Consider the following 21,219-nt stretch of genomic DNA (forward strand, 5'->3'; position numbering starts at 1 on the left):
ACAAATTCACTGTAGAATCTGATGGGAATTCCATTGGGCCCTGGAGTTTTGTTCAGTTTTAATGATTTCAGCTCTTTCTCACTGCTACTGACAACAACGATTTTTTCACTCCTCTTTTCATTCTTCATCATCATCATCTTCACTTCAGTCTTTAGACCTTTTTTGTTTTTCTTCTTACAGTACTTGATGTTTCCTCGGTCTTCTCCCATTTGAGAAAAATCTTCTTATCTTCAGGGGTAATCTTTCTCCACTCATTCTTGTTTCTCCAATTATTTTGTATTTTATTCACAATGTTAAATATATTAAGTTCTATCCTAGTTTCAAAATTTCAAAATCTATTAGCTCTTGTGCATCTCTTTACTGCTCTTAGAAACCTCATCTCTGCTGCTTGTATTCAGCTTTCTTGATGTTTACTTGTAACCCACAATTCACCTCCATAAACAAGCATTGGAACTGTCATTGTTTTATAAAATTTCAATCTTGTTTCTTTGTTTATTTTATTTTTTAAACGTCTGTTTATTGTTCCACATATATTCCCCAACTTTTCTAATCTTTTCTCTACATCTTCATCATACTCGTATGTGATGTCACAACCTAAATAGTCTAAATATTTGACCTGTTCTACTGTTCAATTGTTGATAACAATTTTTGTCCATACAGGATATTTCCCTTTCAAAGCCACTGATTTTGTTTTCTATTTTGTAAATTGTCAGATGGTAGTTTCCACAAACCTTAGCTAATAAATATATTCCCCTTCATAGGCTGTCTTCATTATCCACCAGCAGTGTGGCATCTTCAGCGTATGAAAGACAGTTCAAGTGGGAATTACTGTTAATTTTAAATCCCCCATTAAAAATTTCCTTCCATTTCTGAATTGCGTTATCTGAATAAGTGTTAAGAAGTGTGGCTGAAATGCTGCATCCTTGACTTACTGCTTTGTTTGTGCCTATAGGCCATGTTAAAGTGCCATTTTTGTCCAAAATTACAATCCTGTATTTTACAGGCTTTTTAAAGATTATTAGGTGTTTTGATCACCTTCTTTTCCTCATAATTCTCCACAGTTTCTTTCTATCAACATTATCAAATGCCTTAATAAAGTCAATGAATGATAAATACATTTACCTGTTATACTCTCCCTGTTTTTGGATTATTTGTGATATTATGGCAGTAAATCCTTAAAAGAAAATTAGGCAGATTGGAAGGCCACAAAGTGTCAGTCCCGCTATCCAACTATACTTGCATAGCTCTTGTAAGGTTGCCAGGTGAATTTTCTTAATTACTACTAATATCCAAAACAGCCTCAGATCCAGGCCTTTTCAGTGGCATGAGGATTAAATTGGGGCCCCCTCCGGATTTTCCTTTGTAAAGGAATGTTTGAAAACAGAGTTAAGCATTTGCGCTTTTGCTTTCCTGCCCTCATTTTCAGTTCTTGTCTCATCTGTGACTATCTGGACACAAATGTTGGAGCCACAACAGCTTTTACAAATGACAAATTTCTTTGGTTTTTGTGGAAGATCATTTGACAGTATTCTGCTATGGTAGTCACTGAAGGTTTCATGCATTTCTGTCTTGACAGCCAAGCATATTTCCTTTAGCCCTATGGCTTGTTTTATGCCTATTATGAAGTAGTCTCTGTTTTTTTAGAAATTTATTTACAGTGACTGTATACCATGGAGGGTCCCCCACACACAAACTGTTCTGCTCTGTAAATACACTATGTGATCAAAAGTATCCGGACACCCCCAAAAACATACATTTTTCATATTATGTGCATTGTGCTGCCACCTACTGCCAGGTACTACAAATCAGTGACCTCAGTAGTCATTAGACATCATGAGAGAGCGGAATGGGGCACTCTGCGAAACTCATGGACTTTGAATGTGATTAGGTGGTTGGGTGTCATTCGTGTCATACATCTGTATGTGAGATTTCCACACTCCTAAACATACCTAGGTCCACTGTTTCTGATCTGATAGTGAAGTGGAAACATGAAGGGACACTTAAAGCATAAAAGTGTACAGGCCAACCTCGTCTGTTGACTGACAGAGACCGCCGACAGTTGAAGAGGGTCGTAATGTGTGATAAGCAGACATCTATCCAGATCATCACACAGGAATTCCAAACTGCATCAGGACCCACTGCAAGTACTATGACAGTTAGGCGGTAGGTGAGAAAACTTGGATTTCATGGTTGAGCGGCTGTTCATAAGCCACACATCTGATAAAGGCCAAATGATGCCTCACTTGGTGTAATGAGTGTAAACATTGGATGATTGAACAGTGGAAAAACATTGTGTGGAGTGACGAAACACAGTATACAATGTGGCAATCCGATGGCAAGATGTGGGTATGACGAATGCTGGGTGGACATTATCTGCCAGCATGTGTATTGTCAACAGCAAAATTTGGAGGCTGTGTGTTATGGTGTGGTCATATTTTTTGTGGAGGGAGCTTGCACTCCTTACTGTTCTGTGTGGCACTATCACAGCACAGGCCTACATTGATGGTTTAAGCACCTTCTTGCTTCCCACTGTTGAAGAGCAATTCAGGAATGGCAGTTGCATCTTTCAGCGTGATCGAGTGACAACAATAACATCCCTGTAATGGACTGGCCTGCACAGAGTCCTGACCTGAATCCTATAGAACACCTTTGGGATGTTTTGGAATGCTGACTTCATGCCAAGCCTCACCGGCTGATATCGATACCTCTCTTCAGTGCAGCATTCTGTGAAGAATGGGCCTCCAATCCCCAAGAAACCTACCAGAACGTGATTGAACATAAGCTTGCAAGAGTTGAAGCTGTCATCAAGGCTAAGGGTGAATTTCAGCTTTACCAATGGAGGGTGCCACAATCTTGTAAGTCATTTTCAGCGACGTGTCCAGATACTTTTAATCACGTAATATATGTATCCAGTGCATGGTCGACTATGGTATTTTTTTCAACTTGATGCCTAGTTCCTCTACATGCCTCTGTTCTGTGCTAAAAGTTTCAGATTCCTCATTGAGATGTGGAACTATTGCTTTTGTGTCTAGCTTGTTCATTACGTATATCATTATGCTTGTTTCGGTTGCCATTTGTACTTTGTTTATCTCTGTTGCCACAACTGCCTGATGATCAGTGATACCAATTCAAGTTGCCATACAAGATTCTGGCATATTTTTAATTAGTTACAGATTGACAGGTATTGATATGCATTAAGAGTATTCAGTGACTTATGGTTCCCTTCATTTGTTCAAAAGTAGATTGAAAGGTTTGAGGAAATTAAAGTTTCCAGAGATTAAACTTGAAATTTGATTAGGACCCTGGTCAAGGCATATGCAAAGAAGGTATTTGAAATGCTAGCAAAAGATGAACTACACATTCCTGGCAAATCAAAAGTGTGTGTGTGTGTGTGTGTGTGTGTGTGTGTGTGTGTGTGTGTGTGTGTGTTCAAGCAGCATAATTGCTTATACTCAATCTAAAGAACTGACTATCAACACTGATAAGAGTAATATCACTCTTCCTCCAAATTCTAAGTGCCTTTGATTTCAGCAGGTACTGTATGTGATCCTTTTTTGTGTTTACTAGTACTAAGATATCAAAAAATGATACAAATAATGTTAATTGTTTATATGCATTACAGACAACTCCTAATTTTTTAGCCTTAACATAGTGATTCTATAATAAACCTGTGTTTGGATATAAAAAATTAAATTGATGTTTGAGTCTTTGATAGTGATTGTCGACAGCTTGGATTGTTTAGTGTAACATGATATTAATGTTAGTTGTTTATAGGATTGAAGTGCTCTTTTGGGGACTAAGAGATTTGAAACGAGTTCATCTCATGACTGTGGATAAACCAAGGGTGGATATTGAATGTGCTGGACACATTCTCTACTCTTCTGTAATACAAAATGCAAGAAAGAATCCAAATTTCAGTACTCCTGTCAAATTTCTTGAACTGGTATGTACAATAAAAGTTTGGAATTTTATTTAATATTTCTGCAAGGTACAAACAATGTGTTGTTTAAGCAGTAGTTGTCAGAAAACATGTAAGGCATTCAGAAATAGGTGCAGTAGCCAATTTTTAAATCTGGTGCGAACTTTGAGCAATATTTATTACTTGAACAAAAAGCAAAATGTGGTGAAAGTCAATTTTTCACCTGCAGGTGACTGAATGGTGATGCACAGACACATATAATAGTTCAAAATGATGTATTATGTTTTGAACTTATACTGCATTTCTGTTACAAATATACGCTTTCTCTTTTTCGCATGCAAACTTTGTGACCTCTGGAGGAGGAGGGAGGGGAGCGAGGGGGGGGGGGGGGGGGGCTAGATATATGGAGCAAGTAGGAATAAGGAAGTAATGGGCAGCAGGAGGGACAGGGATGGTAGGAGGCCATTGTTGTCTGTGGTGAAATATAATCACAAACAGAGAGAGAGAGAGAGAGAAAGAGAAATAGGAGATGAGAAGCAAATTACTTTGTTAATACAAGGGAGTAACGATGTGGAAAACAACAAGGGAAGATGTGGTTGCTACTTGCTTTTCCTCCCCCATTTTATCTCATTCTTTATGTTATGGTTGATACTATCAATAAGCCTATAGTTAAATATGGACAGTGAGTGCCATGTATTTCATTCTCCTTTGCCAGCGTATAGTTTTGTTTTGTATCCTCACCTCTCTTCGTACATCTTTCACCAGCATTTTCAATTATTTCTTGAACATATTAAAATCTTTGTCTTGTCCTACAGCTTTTACTTCCTTTAGAATGCTGGAGGTTATTCAATGATATCTTTCCTTTCTGTGCTGACTCTGCAGTGACTCTCCTCATTCCTTTCTTATCACTTCGCCCACTTTTCAAGATCCTTCTATAGTGCCACATTTCAATCACTTCAGTCCTATTCATCTCTGGTTTTCCCACAGTCCATGATTCATTACCATACAATGCTGTGCTCCAAAAATATTTTTAGAAATTTCTTCCTCATATTAGAGCTGATATTTGATATTAGTAGACTTTGTTTTGCCAGGAACACCCTCTTTACCTGTGCTAGTGTACGTTTTATACTCTCCTTGCCTCATGTGTCTTGCATTATTTTGCTTTCAAGGTAACAGAATTCCTTCACTTTGCCTACATGATAGTCCCAAGTTTATCACTCATCTCATTCTGATTACTGCTTACCACTTTGGGTTACTCTTAATCCATAATGTGTATTTATTAGACAGTTCATCCCACTCGGCAGGTTCTGCAATCCTCCCCCATTTCCCTGACAATATCAATGTCATCAACAAATCTTATCATTAATATCTTTTTACCCTTAATTTTAATCCTTTGCCTAAATCTTTCTTGTATTTCCTTCATTACTTTTTGATGTGTAGATTGAACAGTCTTACACCCTTTCTAATATGAGCAATTCATTCTTGGTCTTCCATTCCTATTTTTCCCCCTTTGTTCTTGTACATATTTCATATTTCCCATATTTCCCTATAGCTTACACCATTTTTCTGAGAATTTTGAACATATTGTACCATTTTACATTGTTGCATGCTTTTTGTATGGTGACAGACCATCATAAGCTTTTTTTTTATTTCTTATGGTGACTACTTTTGGACACCTGTGTCCATTTTCAAACCATCTATAAAGAAAATTACAGTTAACATGACAATTTTATATGAATGAGGCACAGATTTGCAACACAGTTACAGTACACTAATATACATGAAAAAAATCCTCTCACCAAGTGGCTGCAGAAGAATACATATGCAAAGAAAGCCCTTACCCATGCATACCCCAGAATCAACAGCTTTTTCCTCCACCAGATGGGCCAAAGGGGAAGGAAGAGGGGTGAAGGAGAAGGAACTGGAGAGGTCTAAGAAAAATGGGTAGAGGTTGGAAAAGTCACTCAGAAGCCCAGGTCAGGGGAGACCCACCAGACAAGAAGAGAAGGAAAGACTCTCATTCAGTCTGGTAGTCTCCCCTGACATGGGGCTCTGTGTGACTTTTGTTGCTAAACATTTTGTCTTTGATGCAAGCCACTGTCAGCAGCTTCTAGAGTTTTACCTGGGATATATTGGCAGCCCTGTAGGTTGCGCACTGTTGGAGAGTCACCAAGGCTGGTGTGGGCTACTAGTTTTACATTGCCCATGCCACGCTAAAACTCTGTCAAGAACTCTGATGTCACTGCTTGGTGTGCTATTTAAAGTTGAATTCTGGGAGAATGTTTCATTCTGCAGCCACACGAGCAGCCGCACTAATGTTTTGTCGACGTTATCATTGTCAGCGTTTGCGTCCGAGTGTGTATAAGGCTTGTAAGAGTATTAATATCATTCCCAATAATACTGGTGACGTCCAGATTTTGTTGGGGGCTCGTAGGTGGATGGGATTTGTTGCAAGGATTTCTTTGAAGAGTACTGTTCAAGTTGTAGGTAATGGGTGGATTACTATTGCTTCTAACACAATCAATACCTTCACTGCGCGATAACAAAGGTGAAGTCACTGATGACAGTGCCACTAAAGCAGAGTTATTAAACACAATTTTCTGAAACACCTTCACCAAAGAAGACGAAGTAAATATTCCTGAACTCCAATCAAGAACAACTGCCAAGATGAGAAACATAGAAGTAGATAACCTCGGTGTAACAAAGCAGCTTAAATCACTTAATAAAGGCAAGGTCTCCGGTCCAGATTGTATACCAGTCAGATTCCTCTCAGAGTATGCTGATAAAATAGCTCCATATTTAGCAATTATATACAACAACTCGCTCACAGAAAGATCCGTACCTAAAGATGGGGAAATCGCTCAAGTCACACCAATACCCAAAAAGGGAAGTAGGAATAATCTGCCGATTTGCAAGCCTATATCACTAATATTGATTTGTAGTAGGGATATTGAGCATATACTGTATTTTAACATTATGAAGTACCTCAAAAGAAATGATTTATTGATGCATATTCAGCGTGGATTCAGAAAATATTGTTATTGTGAAACACAACCAGCTCATTATACTCATGAAGTAATGAGTGTTATTGACAGGGGATGTCAAATTGATTCCATATTTTTAGATTTCCAGAAGGCTTTTGACACTGTTCCTTACAAGCGTCTTCTAACCAAACTGCGTACCTACGGAGTGTCACCTTAGTTGTGCAATTGGATTAGTGATTCCTGTGAGAAAGGTCACAGTTCATAGTAATAGATGGAAAGTCATCGAGTAAAACAGAAGTAATATCCGGCATTCCCCAAGGAAGTGTTATAGGCCCTCTATTGTTCCTGGTCTATATTAATGACATAGGAGACAATCTGACTAGCTGTCTTAGACTGTTTGCAGATGATGCTGTTATTTACTATCTTGTAAAGTCATCAGATGATCAAAACAACTTGCAAAATGATTTAGCTAAGATATCTGTATGGTGCAAAAAGTGGCAAGTAACCCTGAATAAAGTAAAGTGTGAAGTTATTCACATGAGTACTAAAAGAAATCAGCTAAATTTTGACTATGCAATAAGTCACACAAATCTGAAGGCTGTAAATTCAGTTAAATACTTACTTACTTAATTACTCACTGGTCATACCAGACTCGAGAGTCCATTACTGCAGCAATGTATTTTCGCCATCTGTCCCTGTCTTGGTCTATTCCCTTCCATTCACCTTCAATACCTAGGCCAGTACCTAGGCTCCTCAAATCAGCCTTCACATTGTCGTCCCATCTACGCCTCGGTCTCCCCACGGGATGTTTTCCTTCTAGGTGCCCTAGCAGTACTCTGCACACTGCCCTGCCCTCATCCATTCGAGCTACGTGACCCGCCCATTGCAGCGAATGTGATTTAATAATACTGCTTATGTCAGGGACTGAATAGAGTTCGTGAACCTCATTGTTATGCAGTTTTCGCCACTCTCTGCTATTGTCATCCCTTTTTGCTCCAAAAATTTTTCTCAAAATTTTGTTTTCAAATAATCAAAACGGCTCTTCATTTTGTACAGTGAGACACCAAGTCTCACACCCATACAGCATAACTGGTAGACTAATGCTTTTGTATATTCTAATCTTTAAATTCCTAGACAATATCCATGATGAAAGTAATCTATTCAGTGAGAAATAGCATGAATTTCCCGCCCGTAATCTCTTCTTCAGTTCGGGTTCAATCTCATTTCTCGAAGTGCTCGAAGTGATGTCCACGCCTGGACACTCAAATGTGTTCACTTTTTCAAACTGCATGTCTCCAACTATTAACATTTCCTGATCTACTGTTGTTGGCATTCTAGTGATATTTCGTTTTGTCTTCACTTATCCTTAGACCTACATCTTCACTAGCCGTGATTAACGCATTCGCATTTGCTATTACAGATTCTTTCCTATCGCTAATGATGTTTAGATCATCTCCATACCCTAATATCTTAATATTTTCATTTAACTCCACACCCTCTGAATTATGTGCTGCCATTTGCACAATATATTCTAGGACTAAATTAAAAAGTTGCGGAGACAGGGCATCTCCCTGCTTAAGTCCATTCTTTATTACAAATTCTTCTGACTCCAATTTCCTCACCCTTACTCTACCTTTTGTGTTTTTCAAACTCTCTTCTATAAGTCGAACATACTTCTTTGATATTCCAAGTTCCAAAAGAATTTTGTACAATTTCGACTGCAATACTGAATCATATGCTTTTGTAAAATCTAAGAAAAGATTATGAACTGGTTTATTGTATTTCCATTTCTTTTCCAAAATTTGACGCATTTGGTCACCTTTCTTAAAAATTGGGATCAGAATCGACTCTTGCCACTCTTCAGGTATCATCTCAGAGTTCCATACTTTAGTTCAACTTTGCTAACTACTTCCAGAAATTTCTGTCCCCCATTTTTAACTAATTCTGCAGTTATGCAATCTGCTCCTGGTGCTTTATGGTTTTTCAATTTGTTGATTGCATCTCTTACTTCCTTTAAAGTTGACTCAGGTATCTGGGGTTCTGCTGTATGTATTTCGTACACATGCTCATTTCCTGCTTCCTGGTGTACATTTAATGGATGCTCAAAATACGCCCTCCATTTACTTAATATAGCACTGGGGTCTGTCAGTATTCCCCCAGCATCCCCTCGAAGTGCATTTGTCCTAGATTTGAAGCCCTTCCTATACCCATTTATGTCTAGGTAAAGTTCCCAAATGTTTTTTGTTTTACTGTTTGTTACCATTTTTGTAATTTGATTGCTCAAATAATCCCCTCTTCTTTGCCCATAGCCTACGACCAACTTCCCTTCTCAAGTTCAAGAACTCGTCTCGTTTTCTATCTCCCATTCTATCCCAATCTAATCGTGCTTTTCTCCTTTCCTCTACCAATTTCTTGCATTCCTCATCAAACCACTGTCTCCTCCTGTTCTTCTTAATTGTACCTATTGTGACCTTTGCAGCCTCTTTGATCTTATTTCTCACAGTGATCCGCTGTTTTTCACATCCTCGTCTTGATCTTCATGTGTCCTGAGAGCATCAAACCTATTTGCAATTTCTATTATGTACCTTCTTCTAAAGTTTTCATCATTAAGCTTGTCAGTGTCGAACCTAACAAGTTCTGCATTGTGACACCTTGATGTTGCTGTAGATAGCTGTTGGTGAACTTCGGCAACTACAAGAAAATGATCAGAACCGCAGTCTGCTCCCCTGAAAGTCCTAACATTTTCTATACTAGTGTGCCATCTCCGATCAACAAGAACATGATCAATTTGATTTTGGGTGTGTCCAACCGGAGAGACCCAAGTTGCTTTATGAATGTCCTTCCTTTTGAAATATGTGCTCTCAACAATCATGTCTTTTGAAACAGCAAAATTAATCACCCTTGTGCCATTATCATTTGAAATATTATGCAAACTTTCTTTCCCAACTGCAGGCTAAATACTTAGGAATTACAATTACAAATAACCTAAATTGGAGCGATCACATAGATAATATTGTGGGTAGTGCAAACCAAAGACTGTTATTCATGGGCAGCACACTTACAAGGTGCAACAGGTCTACTAAAGAGACTGCTTACACTATGCTTGTCTGCCCTATTCTGGAGTATTGCTGTGCGGTGTGGAATCTGCATCAGGTGGGACTGACGGATGACATCAAAAAAGTACAATGAAGGGCAGCTTGTTTTGTATTATCACAAAATGGGAGAGGTAGTGTCACAGACATGATATGTGAATTGGAGTGGCAATCATTAAAAAGTTTTTTGTTGTGACGGGAACTTCTCATGAAATTTCAATCACCAGTTTTCTCCTCCAATTGCAAAAACATTCTGTTGCCACACACCTACATAGGGAGAAATGATCATCATGATAAAATAAGAGAAATCAGGGCTCACACAAAAAAATTAAGTGCTTGTTTTTCCCATTTGCTGTTCAAGAGCAGAACGGTAGAGAGACAGCTTGAAGGTGGTTCATTGAACCCTCTGCCAGGCACATTATTGTGAATACTGGAGAAATCACGTAGATGTAGATGTAGATGTGATGGATGCTGCGCTTTTTAATTTTGGGTTGTCGTAACTTTTTAGAGTCTGGACTTGAATTATGTGTGATGCATAACAGTATAACTACTGGGGACAGCTCATAGAACTGCAGCATGTTCTGCAGGTGATGTAATGTCATGATTTAACACATAACAATTTGGTGTAATTCAACCCACTGGAGACCAATGAGTGGTCTTAGCAAAAGAATTTTTGGCATTTTAGAGTTTTGCAGTCTACATTAAGCTAATAAAAAGAAAAAGAATGTGTTGTTTGTCATTAAACATTTTTTCTTCAAAGTACACTGCTGTTAGCTGTCTCTAGAGTTTTACCTGGTAAACACTGGTGTCTCTACACATGAGTTCTCTAATGTCCATCCTATGTGGTGTATTTTACTGTGGCTGGGTCAGCCATTGTACTGCTTTGATCACTGCAGGGGCACTTTTTGTACATGGGCTACTGCCAGTATTTGTCACACTTACAGTGCATCATGTAACTAGTAAGGCACCTTGTAAAACTAAACCATAACACATTTGTATATGTTACATGTATATGGCCTTTAAATATGTCTGCTAGTGTCTGTGTATGTGCGGATGGATATGTGTGTGTGTGTGTGCGAGTGTACACCTGTCCTTTTTTTTTTTTTTTTTTTTTTCCCCTAAGGGAAGTCTTTCCGCTCCCGGGATTGGAATGACTCCTTACCCTCTCCCTTAAAACCCACATCCTTTCATTTTTCCCTCTCCTTCCCTCTTTCCTGACGAAGCAACTGCCAGTTGCGAAAGCTCGTAATTCTGTGTGTGTGTTTGTGTGTTTTGTTCATGTGCCTGTCTGCCGGCGCTTTCCCGCTTGGTAAGTCTTGGAATCTTTGTTTTTAATATATTTTTCCCATGTGGAAGTTTCTTTCTGTTTTATTTACATGTATATTAGTGTACTATGATTGTATGGTAGTGTGATGAACAAAGCATCAGTTCAGAAGTGGTGTATCATATTTAATAATGGACAGAAGATTGTTCATGATGAAGATTGCTTGGGCCAGCCCTCAGTGGTAATCGATGGACTCAGTAAGGACTGAAACAAAAATCCAATTAGTGGACTACACTCTTTCTTTCCAGACATTTCAAGGCAGTGTTGTCATTATGAAAAGGATAGTGATGAATTTTTGAATCACATTGTCACTGATAATGAGACTTGGATAGTGCACTTCACACCAGAAATAAAGGGCCCTTCAATGGACTGACATCATTTGCAATCCTCAATAAAACCAAAAGAGATCATAAGGCTCTCCTTTATGGACTATGTGCCTAGAGGTGAGGCCATAAAGCAACAATTTACTGTCAGACACTTTAACGACTTCACCACACCATTAAAAACAAGTGGCTGGAATGATAACCAGTGGAGTTATCCCATGATAGTGGATGTCCATGTGATTATCACTTATTCCTCAAATTGAAAGACCTTTTGAGTGGACAATGCCAGTTTGTCAGTGATTCAACAACTTAGTGGCAACTGAGTATGCAGAAAGCATAGAAAAACTAGTGAAATGGTACAGGTATCTAAATTTGAATGGTGACAACATAGTAAAGTAGCTTGGGTATCAAACTGTAGATAAAATACATTTTATTTAATTATATCAAATAAAAATCTCCATAGAAAAATATGTTCTTTACTTTCTGAATGACCCTTGTACTTTCGGTGTTTCTTCATGATCTGCTTGTGACATCAACACGTATACCTTTACTATTGTTGTTGGTGTTGGTTTGCTGCCAGTTCTGATGAGAACAACCCTAATACTGGACTGTTAACAACTACTCACACACTGCCGTACCTCCACCCTCCAGTTTTACCATTTTCTGCTGTTGTTGATATTTTCCAATATTGATCTAAACAGAATAACTGCTTGTATGCAGCCAGTATTAACATGGCTTGGCCTTTCATTGTTATTATGATAATAATAACAATTATTATTATTATTATCTGTTGCATCTTCCTCTAACCCACACAACAATATTGTCTGCAAGTGAAGGATTAACTTGATTTTTTTTTCTTTTTTTGCTGTTTTGTCATTACTGTTGTGTTATATTCAAACAGTTAAATATTATTATTATTATTATTATAAATTTATTGTCATAATTTTCAGTTACTGAAGTTATATATCAAAATGTAGATTAACTGTGATATTGTACAGTAAAAAATGTTAAATATATGTTAAACTTTATCTGAGACCTTCAGTAAATTCTTTTCCTGCTTTTTAGGAACTACCAGAGCAAGAACTCTACCGTCCACCCTTAACAATCCGTGCAGTAGACTGCAGAAGTTTTGGACGGTACACTCTGGTTGGCACTCACATGATTAACTCCATACATAAATACATGTATGTGCCAATGACAAAGCGTGAGAGAGAAGCAGAGGAGCGTAAAAAATCACTGCAACAACTGCAGAGTAAGGTTACCTCATTAACAGGTTAGGTTTACTTTCCAGTTTAAGTTTCGTAGATCAGAGTAGGACATAGCAGTGGTACACAATAGCTTGAGATTTCTCCCTTCCACTGCTTATGGAGGAAGCATTTTGCTATTTAGAGCAAGTGCATTGGATTTAGTGATGCACACAGTTAGTGCTAAATTAATCCACAATTAGAAAACTGTATTTCATGCATGGCACCAGTAGACGACAGGTTAGTGCCAGAATGTATCACTCTATGCTTTTTGAGTATTTTAAGAAGTTCTTCTCATATGTTTATAAAGGAGGCTCATGGTTGTAACGTGAATGTAGAGTTTTAACATTTTTTCATAAATTCAATTCCAATTACATATAAGAGCAAAAAGAAAATTATGTGTTTTAAATGATACGGAGTGTCAACAGTAGAATGTAAACCATAGTGTAAACAAATACAACCACTCACTATGGCAAGAAAGTATTGACCACGTAAATGGTATGAGTCTATAAGCCTGAAGCTGAACAATGTAACTCATATTTTACCAGCAATACCTTTAGTGTCTGCTGTGTACAGTCATGCAGCCATTAGATGTTATATCTTTAGTGATTAGTAGTTCATCCACAAATATGCTGAAAGCCATAGACACTAGCACTCTAAACCTGGCAGACAAATCTATCAAAATATTCCTAATTCGTACCTATTAATCAACCCCGAAGTGGCATCATCTCGCTTTCCATTACCTAACACCACTGCAGACAGAACAGCTGCACCACATTCTGTGCCACACATTTGAATATATTTCATCATTCCTTGAAATGAGGAATGTTTCTTCAGAATCCATTCTTCAGCTCACAGAGTGATACAATTCCATGCATTCAGCCTGTAAAAACAATAAACTTTTTTTCTACTGCTTCTCCCCCTATCTCCTCAGTTATATTCATTTAAAGTTCTATATGTAAATTTGTCCCATGTACACATGCAGGAGGGTCCTACTCCACTTCTGTTGTGGTATAACTTACCAGAGGCAAGGTCTCCTTCTTTTGTGCCCATCCCTTCCCACATATAGTCCTCCCTCTCTCCTTGTGCCCTAATATCCAGAATGCAACAGCCCCAGCCTGAACCTACATGACTTGAAGCCAATTCACTCTTCTTATCATCTTCTCTCCCTTTCCCTCCATATTTGTAGCTCTTGCACTCCTCTACCCCTCATCTTTTCCATATTTATCCTATCCTTTCCATCCCACTGCAGGCAGGAAACAGGAAACATTTTGATTGTGTCTGTCAGCACAGTGCTCTGAAGAAGAATACAACAGAAAAGGTGCCCGAAAGAAACTGCCTACTTCTGGGTTACTACAGAGCAGCAAATAACATGGGTAATATTTTGCTGCATGTAGCACAGGCTGTTTTCCTGATAAACTTTGTGATTTGTAATACAGGGTCATTATGATTAAAGTTAAATTTTCGAACTGTTGTAGAAATAACACCACTGGTCAGAATGACATCAAATTGCAATGGATATATGGATATTATCAGAGAAGGGAAAATGTATGGGGAAGAAAAAAAACTAGTTACAAAATGTAGTAGTAGATGGCACTGTAAGCATCATAATTTAATAGTGGTCAACTACAAATGACAATTCAATCATACAACAATGCCTAAGGTGTGTGTTTGACATTAAACAAACCATACTACTCAGTGTGCATGGGTGTACAGATGTGATACTGTTAGTTACATAAGCCCATCCATGACAGCAAGGTCATATCACATCAGATAGTAAAAATCAGTTTTTAATTGTCCTGAGACCTAAAACAGTATAAAAACCATCAATCACATTGGTTAATTGTACTGACGTCAAAAACACATAAAGGCATCAATCACATTGGTTTTTAACTGTCCTGAGGCCAAAAATTGCAGTAATAAGTCAAAATCAAGAAACAGCATGTTCCACAACAGATCAATGTGTTTCCGGGGTCATGTTCAGAATATGTTGCACAATATGTGCCTGAAATGCAGCTAAGTTTGAAATCTGAACACTGAACACAACATCTTTCAGACAGTCCCACAGCCAGAAGTCACATGCATAAAGATCAGGTGATCGGTATGTCCAGGCTGTGGGGAAATGGTGGCTGATAATTCTAGAATTTCTGAAATGGCACTTCAGCAACTGTTTAATTGGATATGCAATGTGCGGAGATGCACCATCTTGCATAAAAATGATCCCATCCGTGCTGCTGGAGAGCTGGAATGATGTGGTTGCACAAAAGACACTATCAGCACTTAGTAGTGGGAGTACAGGCAACATGGAATGAAGCATCTGTATCTTTTTTAAAAAAAAAAAAAAAAAAAAAAAAAAAAAAAAAAAAAAAAAAAAAATGACCCTATGATAAATGATGCCATAAAACTGCACCACTTAGTGATCTTTTCAGGATGAAGTGATACTGATTGATTTGCATGTGGATTTTCCATTGCCCATATTCAACAATTCTGTGTGTTGACATATCCTGTCAGATGGGAGTGGGCTTCGTCTGTCCACAAAATCTCTCTTGGCCAGTCGTTGTCCACTTCCATGTGAGCAAGAAATTCTAAAGTGAAGGTCTCTCTTGCTGGAAGTCCGCTGGAAGCAACTCATGCGCATGGGTAATTTTGAATGGATAGCAAAGAAGGATGTTTCATAGGATTTTATGCACGGTGCTCACAGGTATGTCCAGTGTTCGGGCGATTCTCCATGCACTACATGTTTGCACACCACCACTTGTCTCCTCCTGCACCGCTATGGCCACTGCTTCCACTGAAGTTGAATCAATTTGTTTCCTCCTTCTACCAGGTTACACACCAAAAGAACATGTCTTTTTGAATTTTTGAATCATTTTCTCCAGACCTATGGCACTAACTGGACCAACACCTTTTTTCAAACCCTTCGGTGTTTGGAACTTCTGCAGAGTGATGTGTGCACAGTTATCATTCTTGTTATGCAACTTTACAAGCAGAGCGCAATCCTGCTTTAAGACATAATGTTGCAGATGTGAAAAGGGGAAAAGCCATGTACCTGGCTTGTTTATACCAACTTCAGTGGGTCGTGCACATGACAGATGTTTTCATTTACATATTCTGACACATACAGCACCATCTATTGATAAATTTTCACACTATTTTTTTTCTTCTGCCATACGTTTTCCCCATTCTTTGATAATATTCCATTGCAATTTGATGTCGTTCTGAACAGTGGTGCTATTTCTACAGAGTTTTGCAAGTTTAGCTTTAATTATAATCACACAGTACTTTGTTTGTGTAACAGTTATGCACTGTTTCCAATGATACATTATGAAATAGGTTTACAGCTGTGTATGTCAGTTCTTTCCCAATCAGTGAGAGTCATTAAATACTGGTACTGTACTAATATATTTTTCAGTGTCACTATTATTCACGAACTGTTGCCGGTTGCTGATGTCAACCTAATTTGCCATTCTGCTGATTGTAAAAGTATCAATTCAGAAGTTGATTTATAGCATTCAGCTCCTTGTTTATGCCCATAATTGTTTAATGTATCCTAAACATAATTAATCACTCATATCATTATTTAGTAAGCTTTACTTAGAAAAAAAACATCTGAAGCATGATAGAAAAAATGCAAATATGCAGTAAATTATTGATAAAATTATGCAAAGTTCTCAAATGATAGTTTACTTGATATAGAGTTCATTTGGCATGCCAGCATTTTCTGCAGGTGCTATCACTTACAGCAAGTAAAAGCATTTTTTATTTTGACTCAACCAGCTTGTATATTTAATACATTTTCACTGTAAACAAACATTATTACAATAGATTTGCAGACTTAGACTTACCTAGGAACAGGATATAATGTCTTATGAATATTAATGAATAAACCATGACTCATTATTCTAAAATTTGATGCATCAAAAGAACTGCCAGTTTTTAAGTATCTGTTTGTTATTCATAAATTGCTACTACAGAGCTTGCAAATAATTTTTGGTAATAGTTAGCCACATGTAGAGCAGGCTGTTGTCCTGCTAACTTTATGATATAAAATCGAGGATGAAATAATGACAGTGTTATGATATTGATAGATTGCTACTCACTATAAAGGGTGTTACAAAGAGGTACTGCCAGACTATCAGGAAACATTCCTCACACACAAAGAAAGAAAATATGTTATGTGGACATGTGTCTGGAAACACTTACTTTCCATGTTATAGCTCATTTTATTACTTCTCTTCAAATCACATTAATCATGGAATGGAAACACACAGCAACAGAAGATACCAACATGACTTCAAACGCTTTGTTACAGGAAATGTTCAAAATGTCCTCTGTTAGTGAGGATACATGCATCCACCCTCCGTCGCATGATGTGCTGATGCAGCTCTGGAGAATGGCGTATTGTATCACAGCCATCCACAATACGAGCACGAAGAATCTCTACATTGGTACCGGGGTGCGTAGACAAGAGCTTTCAAATGCCCCCATAAATGAAAGTCAAGAGGGTTGAGGCCAGGAGAGCGTGGAGGCCATGGAATTGGTCCGCCTGTACCAATCCATCGGTCACCGAATCTGTTATTGAGAAGCGTACAAACACTTCGACTGAAATGTGCAGGAGCTCCATCGTGCATGAACCACATGTTGTGTTGTACTTGTAGAGGCACATGTTCTAGCAGCACAAGTAGAGTATCCTATATGAAATCATGATAACATGCTCCATTGAGTGTAGATGGAAGAACATGGAGCCCAATCAAGACATCACCAACAATGCCTGCCAAATGTTCACAGAAAATCTGTGTTGATGACGTGATTGCACAATTGCGTGCGGATTCTTGTCAGCCCACACATGTTGATTGTGAAAATTTACTATTTAATCATGTTGGAATGAAGCCTCATCCGTAAAGAGAACATTTGCACTGAAATGAGGATTGACACATTGTTGGATGAACCATTTGCAGAAGTGTACCCGTGGAGGCCAATCAGCTGCTGATAGTGCCTGCAGACGCTGTACATGGTACAGAAACAACTGGTTCCCCCATAGCACTCTCCATATAGTGGCGTGGTCAACGTTACCTTGTACAGCAGCAACTTCTCTGATGCTGACATTAGGGTTATCATCAACTGCATGAAGAATTGCCTAGTCCATTACGGGTGTCCTCGTTGTTCTAGGTCTTCCCCAGTGGCAAGTCATAGGCTGGAATGTTCCGTGCTCCCTAAGATGCCGATCAGTTGCTTCGAACGTCTTCCTGTCGGGACACCTTCATTCTGAAAATCTGTCTCGATACAAATGTACCACGCCACGGCTATTGCCCTGTGCTAATCCATACATCAAATGGACATCTGCCAACTCTGCATTTGTAAACATTGCACTGACTGCAAAACCACATTCGTGATGAACACTAAGCTGTTGATGCTACTTACTGATGTGCTCGATGCTAGTACTGTAGAGCAATGAGTCGCATGTCAACACAAGCACTGAAGTCAACATCACCTTCCTTCAATTGGGCCAACTGACGGTGCATCTCGAGGAAGTACAGTACGTACTGACGAAACTAAAATGTGCTCTAACATGGAAATTAAGCATTTCCAGACACATCTCCACATAACATCTTTTATTTATTTGTGTGTGAGGAACGTTTCCTGAAAGTTTGGCCATATCTTTTTGTAACACCCTATGTAGACGGGATGTTGAATCACAGACAGGAACAACAAAAAAAATTACTAAACATGTAGGCTTTTGTCCAAAAGGCCTTCTTCCAAAATAGACAACACAGACAAACATATTCATGCAAATACATCTCTCACACGCATTACCACTGTCTCTGGCCACTGGCATCTCAGCAGCCACAGGCAATGGTAATGTGTGTGTGAGTTGTGCTTGTGTGAATATACAGGTGTTGTCTACTTAAGAAGAAGACCTTTTGGCGAAAAGCTCACATGTTCAGGAGTCTTTTTGTTGTGTCTTTCTGTAAATCAACATCTGCTCTATATGGTGAGCAGTACTCCATCCTCTTCATAATATTAACTTTATAAGGTGTAGTACATAAATTCCACAACAGTTACACATTGTTCCCAAGTGTGGATCTCCATATAAGTTTACAGTTGTGAATGTAACTTGTGTCATAGCCATTGGTTATCATTAAAGGCTAGTGTGGTACCAATATATTTTTTCAGTGTCACTGTTATTTTCAAACTGTGGTAGATTGCTAATGAGAGCCACAACTGTCTTAAGCTATTCAAACAGTACCTACAGTTTTCTGTATGGTATCCCATTACCATTTCAATTTATATAACAAATCTTGTGTTTTGCAGGCAGAGTGTGGTCATATGTTGTCAAGCAAAAACACATTACTGGTATTCAAGAGATGATGTTGCTTGTTTTGTATGGCTCTTCTCAGTTTCATTAATATTTCACATACAGCATTAGAACTAATTGTTTTTTAGCATTCCATAAAATCCTCAGACAAGATCTTTATCATCCCTGAATTTGCTAATCATAAGCTCTCTGGCTAACAGAGTTACCTTTTTTTAACAACATTTATTCAGAGAGTTGGTACAGCTCTAAACTGTTGACCACTATTTTGGCCCTGCAATAGCACAGAAAGCTCATACCACATCACAGGTTGTGATTCTATTCAGAGAGTCTTCTCCTGTACGTCATAGAGAAAAAGAAAGTCCAAAGAGGCTGCCTTACGTTGACCTTTACAATTTTCATAAATAGGTTTTGCAACCCAATTAGCACGAATCTTGTTGTATCCTAATTGTTAGTGACAAGCTCATGAAAAATATTCTAAAAACTTTTAGTAAAATGGTTAAAAACACATAAAATATCATGTGACCAATATTCAGGAATTTTGTAACACTTTTCTGTACTAGTTTATTGTTGACTGTGTCATCAACCCAGTTTTACACAAATGACACCACTTATGCCTACCACCTCTGCTAACCACATACATTCCATATTACACAGCAAAAATCTCAGAGTAAAAGTCCACAGTGATGAGGTTTTTGAGAGATCAGATTTCACATATGATGGGTTTTAAGTTGCAACACTTAAATTGAATGGCTACTATAGGCAAATGTTTCCAGAAGAGAATGGTAAAGACAAGAGAAGACGATCTGGCAAGCAAGAAAGAAGCATAAAGAGTGGTGGTGGATGAAAGAAAAAAGTGGATGGAACAGTGGACCAGAATGATGGAGGAGGATAGTGAAGGTTCCAAAAAGGTGTTATATGGGATAATTAAAAGTAAGAGGAAGAGCGCTATGACAGATTATGCTCGAATGATGAACAAAAGCGGACAGGATGTAGAGAATAAAGAGGAAGGAGTATTTTGAAGAACTACTGAACCCGAATGGAGACCTGGATGAGGAGGAACAAGCTGAGGAGAAAAAAAGAGTTGGAACAGCAAATAGAAAAAGACCTTACATGAGGAGAAGTGGAAGAGACATTGGACAAGATGAAGGGAGGGAAGTCATCAGGTCTGGATGAGGCTAAGTATAGAGATGGTGAGAGCAGTTGGATAAGTGGGGATACAATGGCTATATCGAGTAATGAAAATTGTATGGAGACAGAAGATGATCCCAGAAGACTGGAAGAAGTGAATAATTGTCCTGATCTCTAAGAAGGGAAATAGAAAAGAGTGCAAGAACTATCGGGGGATAACATTGATGAGTGATTGAACAGAAGAATGGCTTGAGGCAGGGAAGTGCACTTTCACCATTACTCTCCATTGTAGTGATGAATGATATAATGAGTACAGTAACACAAGCAACTGGTGAAAGGAATATGAAAGCTGTGGTGTTTGCAGATGATCTGATGATTTGGGGGAATAAGGAGGAGGAAGTACAACAGCAGTTGGACATATGGGAATGACAAGTACAAGATTATGGGATGAAATTTAGTATAAGTAAGAGTGAGATGATTAGCACAACAAGAAAGAAGGAGAGAGGAACAATGGGAATAACCGTTGGTGGGGTGATGAGAGCAGAGAGTTTCAAGTACCTAGAAAGCCTGATACAGGAAGATGGAAAAAATGACAGAGAAATAAATGAGGGGGTGAGAAAAGCAGAAGCATTTCAGAAGAGTGTCAGAAGCCTGATATGGAGCAAGGATGTACCTCAGATCAGTAAAAAGGTTATATATTAGTCATACTGTGTCCCGATCCTGACATATGAATCAGAAATGTGGGTTATGAAACGAAGAGAGAAAAGCAAAGTACAAGCTAGTGAGATGAAATTCTTGAGAAACAGTATTGGAGTGACAAAGATAGACAGGTTAAGAAATGATATGGTCCGAGAGTTAATGAAGGTGGAACCATTACAGGAGGAGATAG

The 21,219-nt window shown here is 38.4% G+C and overlaps 1 protein-coding gene across 1 annotated transcript in view; it reads left to right on the forward strand.

Moving 5' to 3' along the window:
- LOC126358244 (otoferlin) overlaps positions 1-21,219 on the forward strand; it is a 288,211-nt gene that overhangs the window by 139,813 nt on the left and 127,179 nt on the right. The window contains exons 17-18 of the mRNA XM_050007531.1: positions 3,775-3,943; positions 12,708-12,894. Coding sequence (XP_049863488.1) covers positions 3,775-3,943; positions 12,708-12,894 — 356 coding nt within the window. The remainder of the gene's footprint in view (positions 1-3,774; positions 3,944-12,707; positions 12,895-21,219) is intronic.

This window comes from Schistocerca gregaria, chromosome 1, assembly GCF_023897955.1.
Source record: "Schistocerca gregaria isolate iqSchGreg1 chromosome 1, iqSchGreg1.2, whole genome shotgun sequence".
NCBI classification, from domain to species: domain Eukaryota; kingdom Metazoa; phylum Arthropoda; class Insecta; order Orthoptera; family Acrididae; genus Schistocerca; species Schistocerca gregaria.